General features: G+C 37.9%; 1 protein-coding gene across 1 annotated transcript; it reads right to left on the reverse strand.

The window, feature by feature from the left end:
- Positions 1-2,072: 2,072 nt before the first annotated feature.
- On the reverse strand, positions 2,073-2,814 carry LOC101307285. Its single transcript, XM_004294329.1, has one exon. It carries the CDS (start codon positions 2,706-2,708, stop codon positions 2,289-2,291), a length of 420 nt encoding a protein of 139 aa, XP_004294377.1. The 5' UTR covers positions 2,709-2,814; the 3' UTR covers positions 2,073-2,288.
- Positions 2,815-10,905: the final 8,091 nt, after the last annotated feature.

Below are 10,905 nucleotides of genomic sequence, written 5' to 3' on the forward strand. Positions count from 1 at the left end.
GAGAGAGAGAGGTATGAATTACCATTTGACAAATAAATAATGTCATAAGAGTTAACTACATACTTTATTATCAAGCTTCAGATTCCGTGTACCAAAATGTTCAATTTTTTTGAATGCAAATCAATTGTTTTTGATTGAAGACACTAAGGTTACAGTAGCCATTACACATCATTCCACTACCATATACAGATAAACAGTAAGTAGTAAGGGATGCTTACAATGGAATGTATGATGGAACTACTCACTAATCGGGTCATGCTCGCTTGTAGTAATTGGTCCTAAAATAAAATTACAAAGAAAATAATAGCAAATAGACAAAGTTCCAAAATGCTTGATTTGTAACTTCATGTATAGAAATTATTAGTGGCCTTTTTTGGTGTACTTTTAGCAAAATTTTCTCTTTATTTATTGTTTTTTGAAATGAGGCATTAGCAAAAAAAATTGCGTGGTTATTTCGGAGGGGAAGACTTAAAATAAGAGCTTTTATGTCAAGATTTTTGAGATCGTCTATAAGATATGGAGCATATTTTTCATGGCTGCTCTTTTGTCAGATCTATTTGGAGTAGTGCGATTCATATGCTTGCTCCCTCTTCCTTCCCATCTTTGGCAGAGTAGATTGAACATTTAACGAGTCAAGACCTGTGTCTACTATTGAGAACTGCTTGGTAGTCTACTGGCATGTGAAAGGCTCGAAACAACTCCATCTTCCGCTTTACCCAGCCTTCTCCCAATTCAGTTCTCTTTGAGGCTGCTTCAGCGAGTTTTGTGTACCGTGTTTTGCTCCTCTTCTGCCGGTGTTGGTCTTGCTCAATCTCCTCTACCTGCTGATATAATCTGATGGATCCCCCATGCCCTCAACTGGTTAATTTTGAACTTTGATGCCTCTGTTAATGGTTCTTCTACTGTCGTTGGTTTCATTATTAAGGCGAGTTGGGGAGCCCCCTAGTGGCTGGATCTCGGCGCCTTCTTACCACCAATGTTCCCCTTGCTGAAAGCTCTGCTCTCAAAGATGGTCTTCTTGCTACTAAAAGATTCAACTACTCATCTATTATGGTTGAGGGTGTACGTCTCGCTGATCACAATCAATTATGTCAAAAAAAAGTTTGTGAGACTCCTTGGAGGCTAATATTTACTAGGGATATTTGGGCGATTGCTGGCAACTTTAATCATATCACTTTCAATCATATATTATGATCACACGAGAAGCTAATTTTCTAACGGATGATCTAACGGATTTGGGCCACTCCCTTGATTCTCCCAAAATTTAGATGGTCTTCTACCTCCTCAGACGTCGCAGGCTCTTTGTTGGACTCTTCTAATTTGAGGCGCCGTAGGGGCTCCTCTTTAATGTGTTGTACTTTTCTTCTCTGAAAAAAAAAAAAAAAAAAGGGAACTATGAGTTACAGAAAGCCATAAAACAGAAAGGAGCAAGTCTAGTTATTCATTGACTCTATGAGTAACCATATTGGTAGGTGGGGAGCATTATGATTTATGAACTAAAGAGCTAGGCCCCTTGGAGGGTTATTGAAGGTAGTGCTTTCTTTTCTTCCCTTTGATCGATCCCCATGTTTCCACTGTATACAGCTTTGGAATCGGAGGTCATCCTGGCACTCAAAGTCTCAAACTGAATATAACCACCAATTTATCCCATGACGTTACATGAGTGGAGTAACTGTAGATCAAAACAGAAGATACATGATCCCCCAGCTCCAAGCGGTCCCAAATAATGGCCACCACCTAATTTTGTAGCCCAACCAATTAAGGTGCCAACTAGCTAGCAAGAGGTGGTTGTTAGCTCATCTCCTCCCTTTTTCGTGAAGCTAATCAAGCCTCTTTCTTATGACATGGTCAGTGAATCCTAGCAAACAGTCACATACATGTTCATTGGGTTTGGGGGGGGGGGGGGGGGGGGGGTTGGATCAGCTGGTTGGTTAGACATGTCCATTATCGAACCGGGTCAGAGAGAAAAGAATACCTCTAATTAATAAGGAACACGGTTAACTTTCGTCGACTCTTATGAAGCACGACAACGGAAAAGAAAAATCACAGAAGTTTTGTATGATACGGTAAGGAACATCAGAAAGAGTAAAAGATGGTAATAGATTCATATATACGTACGAGAATTTCTGAAGCAAAAATTGCGTAACTAATTTCTGTACTCTAGGAGTTAATTAACATCTAGAGAATTTACAAAACTGAACAAAATTTCTACAGTAGTATTGACAACATGTACAAAACTACAGGAAAAATGATCAAGGTCGATCGATTCATGATGATGATGATCACGATCAATTGACCTCGGGAATGCTCTGAAGAACAGGCCTCCACGGACGCTGATGATCAGCCTCGTATGGATCGGTACTACTACTACTAACGCTCATGATCAACTGTGCCAAAACCTGCTGTACAGTCATTTGCTTCAGCTCCACCCTACCCATCAACTCCTCCAGCTGCTTCTTCGTCATCTTTATCTTCACTTCTGTATTAGCTCCTCCTGCTGGTTGAGCTTTCGTCTTCGGTGAATCGTAAGAACCAGCAAATCTACCACCATCTTCTTCACCTCCAAGAAGCCCTTCCTCTTCTTCTGCTTCTATCTTCTTCGTCTTCCTCATATGCTTGTGATCTCGATCATCATTCGCCAGAGAACCCCAGTCCTCACCTCCCCAGTTCACCGACGACGATTCCTCGTGCCTCATACAATTCCCCATGTATTTCTTTCTTTCTTTCTCTTTGGTTTTGGCTCTAGTGATGATAAAATCTGGGAATAGAGAGCGAGCTGCGTTGCGGTTTATATACAGGAGAGCGGAGAGAGAGAGAGAGAGAGAGAGAGGATGGTGATAAAGATGAACGTTGGGAGAGGGAAAAAGGGGTCAAACCTAATTTTGATGACAATGTTTTCCGACGTGGCAGGCGGTGGAAGAGTTTGACCTTGTCAGTTTGGCTATGGTGGATTGGTGGTGGGTTTTGGCATTTTTAGAGGAGAGGATTGGTTCCAACTGAACATGCATGACAACATTATGGGATACTCATCAAGCCGATCTGATTGACTAGTTTAGTTAACAAGTAATTTTTACTTACTTGCAAGATTAATTAACAATAACCAAAGAGGTCCAGATTCTGATGTCAGTAGTGCAATTTGGGTTTGTTTGTTGAGATTAATCTTGTTGCTGATAGCTAAAGACCCATGTTCCCTTCGATGATTCCATTCCCACTACTAATTACCTAACTTGTACCAACTCAATGTCTCACTCTATGCACAACAATATTGGAACGAAACTCTTGTTTAAGTTACCAGCTGCAAATACTAACACTAAGCTAATACGTAAATAACGCGATTGTAATAAACTAACATGTCTCTTCATATGCATCACATTTTTTAAGTACTTTATTTAATGATAACAAAGTGTCGTATCAGAAAATGAAGCTCTTACTGATATTTTTCAAAAAAAAAAATAAAGAAAGTAGACAGCAAACATGAATACTAGCCAAACAATCTTAATGTACTTTTATCGGTATGAAAAGAAATTGTTATGGTAATTCTTGATATATTACATGTCGCTGTATTAATTTCACGTACATGCAGTTTGCCATGATATCGAGTTAATCTTCTATCACGCAGAATTGAGTGATTTACTATTCATAATTCGACGTGGATGCATGTAAATTTCTGATCATGTATTAAGCAAGGTTAGTATTAAAAGAGGTCAGGTGTGAAAGGGTAAATGGGATGGGATCTAGCACATTAAAGTAAGTGTGAACACAAATTAGAAATCGGAATCTTTCATTTTGTGCCTAGTAAGTGCACACCCACCGAAAATGGAATCTTTCAATCTCTTCTGATATTTCACGTGCGCGCGCTTTTCTCCGATGCTTCCCCTGACTTCTTCTTCTTTGTTGCGTTTTTTTTTTTGGGTCAGTCACTTATTTTATTTCCCGAAGGAGTTGAGCGCTTGATGAGCACACGTATATATAATATGATATTTGTGTATGTATGTCGAATTCATCATCACCATATCATGATCCTCTTATCCGTTACGAAGCTACTTTACCTCCTACTATCGGTACTTTACCTCCTACTGATACTTTTGATATTTTATGCCCGGCGTGGTTACAAGGAGCACAACTAATTTGAGTATTTTCTTATTAAATCGTTTATTACATTTATTTTTTATTTATATTTTTTTATCTCAACCGTTCAGTTTTTAAGTCTATATAAATATAAAAAATTCTAGTATATCATATGGTATAGCATGTCTCATAAAATGTATGGTTATTATTGATTAAAGAAGCAATTAAATGACTATGTAATGACCATTTAATATTTCAAAAGCCCTCATGTGTCATACAATTAGACACATTTGCAATAGCAATAGGTATGTCATACCATATGGTATGATAGACAAACTCTATAAATAGATCACTTCTACAAATTTTCAATCAAATCGATGATTGTTAAAGAATCGAACTAAATCAAATTAATAGACGATCCAAATCTGTCAAACATGAGCCGTTCAAGTTTATAATTAGTAAATCACATTTATGAATTCCTTAACGATTTTTTAATTTGGATGAAAATTAGTAGAGATGATATACTCATATATATCTACAAACTAGATGGTAGAGATGTGTATATGCGATCGAAAAATGAGTGAAATGAATAAATCATCAACTTGGTACTCATTAATTAGAACCACTCACATGTTATGCCTTTTCTTTCTTTTTGTCTCTTGTATTTTCAACATGACATGTATGTATATGTTTGTTTAAAAAAAATGTCTTGCTAAAAAAAAAAAATTACCATTATTATGTTTGGTCTATATATAACATACAACTACTATTTTTTTTTTAAAACGGGCCCATACGGCTGCCCTCAAGCCTTGATCATTACTGAAATTTTCTGAATACACATGGAGGTGACATTACGTCTAAACCCCTTAAAACAATATTAGTAATCATAAAGAAAACATTCGTGGATAATCACAAGACTCTCATCTAAACTTGTGTATTTTAACACGCGTCATTTAACAATGAGTGCATCATTGACTGCTCTATTTGTTTCACAAAGTTGGCGACATACTAGAAAGATAACATACAACTACTATTGATACACATAAATGTGAAAGGACTTGTATATATATGTATATGATTTAGAGATGGAATAGATATATTGCTAATTAAACGAGTAAGCACTATTTTTCAGATCATAGCAAGAAATGACATTAGACGAGTAATTAATAAGCACTATATATCATATATGACCAAGGACCTTTGACAATCAAACTAGTGAATTCGATACCAAGATTTTTTGTACTATAATTTTCAACAACACACTAAAATAATTTAACTGCTAAATCTCAACGAGAATGACCTTAACTTTTTATTTAAAAGATCGGAGAGTGACCTTATTTATGTATTAATTCCCCCATTAGGTCGTATAAACATCTCTATCTATATTACGTACTACTTGATCGATCAAGCTCAATTTGAGGCTAGCCGGCCTCGGTTAACTTATACCAAAGAAGACGGGCGATCCTCTGAAGGGAATTTGAAAACCAACTTGGTCCGAAATGTTAGAAAGTATATTTGGTTAGATCAGAAAGATTACTGTGAATATTTTGTGTATCAATTGTATTCATTATGTATCAATTAGAATAGGATTCCTTTCCTTGTTTGGTCTCCTAACTTAATGGAGATTACTTGGCTGTAAACTCTGATCTCTGTATATATACCTCTATGCAATAGAAGAAAACTATTCCGCCATATTATATTTTTCTATATGGTATCAGAGCATAACGCTCTTGGACCTAAATTATCATAATATTTCTGATCAGTCGGTATTTCTCTTTTGTTTGTCATGGCTTCAGTTCATTTTACCATTCAGAAACTTCAAGCAATTGCTTCTCATCTTACCGCTGAACAATGCTTACATATTATGGCATTGGTAAAAAGTAAGCGTGTTTTTTTGTCTCAAGCAAACGGTACATGTTTACCGCATTCTTCATCAAATTTGTTACCGGTCGCTCCTAATCGTTGGATTATTGATAGCGGAGCAACTCATCACATTGCTTCTTCTTCAAAATTGTTGATGAATATTGATCATAACCCTTCTTTGGCACCAGTTTCTTTACCCAGTGGAGCCACGGCCGGAACTACTATGACCGGTTCCATTCGGCTTAATGATTCATTCCAATTAAATAATGTTCTTTGTGTGCCGAGCTTTAAAGTTGATCTTATGTCTGTTAGCAAGACAATTGATGACTTACATTGTTCATTGACTTTTTTTCCGTCTTGGTGTATTCTACAGGACTTGGCTACAAGGACGATGATTGGTGTGGGTAAGCGACGTGGTGACCTCTATTACCTTGTGGCGTTGGCTTCTACTTCTCCTTCTTCCCACTTCACTTGTAATCTCATGATTTCCTCTGATCTTTGGCACCGTCGTTTGGGGCACCCTTCTTCTGCTCGTCTACAATATTTAGCCAACAGTAAGCTAAATTTTTCTTTTGATTCTAGTCATAAATGTGACGTTTGTCCATTGGCGAAACAAACTCGTCAACCTTTTTTCCCTAGTTCAATTTCAACCTCCAAGTGTTTTTCCCTTATTCATTGTGATATTTGGGGTCGTTATAAAACACCTTCTCATTCTGGTGCTAATTATTTTTTAACTATTGTTGATGATTTTTCTCGTTTTACGTGGGTATTTTTGATGCGTCATAAAAGTGAGACACAAACAATACTTCGTCAATTTTTCAGTTATGTTGCTACTCAATTTAACACTAAAATCCAACAATTCCGTTCTGACAATGGTGCTGAGTTCCTTTCTTTACAAAAATTTTTCCTCGAACAAGGAGTAATTTTTCAACATTCTTGTGTCTACACACCCCAACAAAATGGTGTCGTCGAACGAAAACACAGACACATTCTTGAAACAGCTCGTGCTCTTCGTTTTCAATCTCATCTACCTATTTCTTTTTGGGGTGAATGTGTTCTCACTGCTGTCTACACCATTAACCGTCTTCCCACTTTGTTACTCAACAAGAAAACTCCATTCGAAATACTTTACAACAAGCCTCCCGATTATTCTCGTATGCGTGTTTTTGGTTGTGTTGCCTTTGCAAAATCTGTCCATCCATCGTCAAAATTTGCTCCTCGTGCACATAAATGCATCTTTGTTGGTTATCCTATGGGTCAAAAGGCTTACAAATTGTACAATATTGAGACCAAAAAGATCTTTACCAATCGGGATGTGATTTTTCTTGAAGATATTTTTCATCATTCAGCACCTACTGCCAAACCTGTTGAACCCACACCACAAACCCAACCCATTCCTCTTCCTATCTTACCAGTTGAGCCCGCTCTACAGGCCCAGCCCATTCGTCTTCCTCTCTTACCCAATTCCTCTCATTTACCATCTCATCCTCCTTCAGTCGCACCAAACATCATCTCCGCTTCACCCAACGTGCCTCCAACTTTTTCATCACCTCCTCCGCCTGCCTTGAATGACACCACCACCTTCGAGCCCTCTGCTCCGCCTCTCTCTCCCACTAATCACCCAGATTTTCCCCGATCTCCTCCACCTAGTCCGCCAAAAAATCAATCGGGTTCTCCCCAATTTGCTCGGTCGAGTCCACCAAGTTCGCCTGCAATTCCAGTTGAAATTCAGTCCGAAATTCAATCTGAAAACGCTCTCCCTGATTCCAATACTCTTCCCACGCCACATGTTCAGCCTCTTCGTCGTTCTCAACGCACTCGGGAAGCCAACGTCCGTCTCAAGGACTACGTTTGCTCGTAGGTGATTCTGCCTCCACACCAGCTTTCATCGGCCTCGCCTAGTTCCACACCAGGTACGCGATACCCTCTTTGTCACTATGTATCTTATCATCGATATTCACCTCAACATCTTACTTATGTTGCTACTGTAAGTCGGGATGAGGAACCGGCATCTTTTGATGTTGCTGCAGCTAATCCCAAATGGCAGGAAGCGATGGATTATGAGCTTCAAGCTCTTATGGATAACCAGACATGGAGTCTTGTTCCTTTACCTCCAGGAAAACGTCCGATCAGTTGTAAGTGGGTTTATCGGATTAAGCGCAAAGCTGACGGTTCTGTTGAGTGCTATAAAGCTCGCCTTGTTGCTCGGGGTTTTACTTAGGCTGCCGGCATTGATTATCATGACACATTTTCTCCCACTGCCAAAATGGTAACTGTCCGTTGCCTCCTTGCTATTGCTGCTTGTCAAAATTGGTCTTTGCATCAATTAGACGTTAATAATGCTTTCTTAAATGATGATTTATTGGAAGAAATATATATGTCTCCTCCTCCTAGACTTCGGCGACAGGGGGAGAACCTTGTGTGTCGCCTTCATAAGTCGTTGTATGGACTTAAACAAGCCTCTCGACAGTGGTTTTCTAAGTTCACAGAGGCTGTCCTTGCTGCTGGTTTCTCTCAATCCAAAGCTGATTATTCTTTATTTGTTCGAAAACATGGTACATCTATCACTGTCTTATTGATCTATGTGGATGATATATTGATCACTGGGAACAACATTGAGTCCATTAATGCTTTGAAGCAGTTTCTTCATAGTCGTTTTCGTATCAGAGATCTCGGTGATTTGAAGTATTTCCTAGGCATATATTGAAATAGCTCGTTCCAAGAAGGGGATTTACATATCCCAACGTAAGTATGCATTGGATATCATCAAAGACACTGGTTATTTGGGTGCTAAGCCGGTTGAATTTCCTATGGAAGAATGCAAGCTTTCAAATAAGGGAGAAGTGCTCAATGACCCTGCTGCATATCGATGTCTAGTTGGTAGATTGATCTATTTGACCATCACTAGACCTGACATCACATACTCAGTCCATATTCTCAGCCGATTTATGCATGAGCCAAGTCAACAACACATGGCAGCTGCTCTTAGGGTGGTACGTTACTTGAAATCTGCTCCAGGTCAAGGTTTGTTTTTACATTCCAACAGTTCGTTAAAATTGAGAGCTTTTTGTGATTCTGATTGGGCGGGTTGTCCTATCACCCGTCGTTCTACTACTGGTTATTGTGTATTCTTGGGAAGTTCTTTAATTTCATGGAGAACTAAAAGGCAAAAGACCGTTTCTTTATCAAGTGCGGAAGCTGAATATAGAGCAATGGCAGGTACATGTTGCGAGCTTACATGGTTACATTATTTATTGGCAGATTTGCATATGCATATTTCAGTTCCTGCTATTTTGCATTGTGATAATCAAGCAGCCTTGCATATTGTTGCTAATCCTGTATTTCATGAGAGAACACGACATATTGAAATGGACTGTCACTTTATTCGGGATAAAATTGTTCAAGGTGAAGTTGTTACTCGGCATGTGATTTCTTCACAGCAATTGGCGGACGTGTTTACTAAAGCTTTGGGGAAAGAAAAGTTCAAGCAACTTATAAGCAAGTTGGGAGTCATTGACATTCATTCTCCAATTTGAGGGAGAGTGTTAGAAAGTATATTTGGTTAGATCAGAAAGATTAAACTCTGATCTCTGTATATATACCTTTATGCAATAGAAGAAAACTATTCCGCCATATTATATTTTTCTATACGAAAAAAAAGAAACGAATTTGAAAACCTATAGATATATAATATTAATTAGAAAAAATTAGTTAGAGACCCAAAAGTTCAAATTGAAGTTGTCGATCATAAAATTATGCATGACTGGCTAGCTAGTTAGGTGCACTGTGATGATAGTACTGCATCTCCGCATGCATGGTTGGTTGGTGGGTGATCGAGTCAAAAGTGGCTAGCTTGCCCTCCCTAGCTCTTTCATCCTTCATGTTCGAAATCGATCGTGATGCCCATGCATGTTAATTAGCAGCTTTTTTGATAGCTTTTTTGCTTATTTGCTGATCGTGATCCTTCATGTTAAGTTGTTAACTAGCTTATTTGCTGCGTTGTTCCAGAAACCTTAACAGATCGATCATCAGTCACCTAAATAATGACCTGATCGACATACATACTTAATTGATTTACACCATCATGCTCATCACCAGCAATCCAGCATCCGCTGCTCTACACGTGGCAGCATGTGATTAAATGGTTGATCACCGTAAGTATGAGCGAGCTACATTCTCTTCTAACGTCATTGTTAATCGCCGGCTAGCTAGCTTGTTTTTGATATTATAAGGTAAATGTATCTATACGTTAATACGTATTCATTTCTTATCAACACAATCTTTTCTTGGCTATTGTAAAAAATAGCTGTATATCCGATGCATTGATTATTTAACATATCATATGTCCTGAAAAGAAACTGTAACTTATAAAAGTTATCAACCCAAGTCGAAACACATTTGATCGATCTCAAAAATTATTTGGACATTTGAAACATATTGAGTAGACATACAATTAGATATCGTCCAAAAAAAAAAGAAAAGACATACAATTAGATAGAACCAAAATAGTAACAAACATTCAAGGTAACACATTTATGTAAATATGTAATTTTTGCCGAGGGTCGTTTGTACGTACATGTCCACATCATCACGAATCACTACCTTCAATCAGACCACACAGTAAGAAACAAGAAAGATAGGATTTTCCTTTGCCAGGAGGTTGGCGAATAAAACAGATGGAATATAATGTTGGTTAGGCAAATATATAAATAGTATCAAAGATTAGATGACAATCAACTCGAAAGGTTGTATGGCTTCCCCTTAATTGATCGTTGCCAATAATACTAAACAACAACTTATAAGTTATATATAACCATAACAAACAGATCGAGATCAACAATGTCCCTATTTGAAGATTATTATTAATATCAGATATACTGTATATATAGTATATATAGGAGGAACAACGACGTGAATACTTATCTCGAATTTCCAATTAATTAACACGATGATTATGGTTGATAATGATATATA

This window comes from Fragaria vesca, linkage group LG3 (genome assembly GCF_000184155.1).
Source record: "Fragaria vesca subsp. vesca linkage group LG3, FraVesHawaii_1.0, whole genome shotgun sequence".
Classification (NCBI taxonomy): domain Eukaryota; kingdom Viridiplantae; phylum Streptophyta; class Magnoliopsida; order Rosales; family Rosaceae; genus Fragaria; species Fragaria vesca.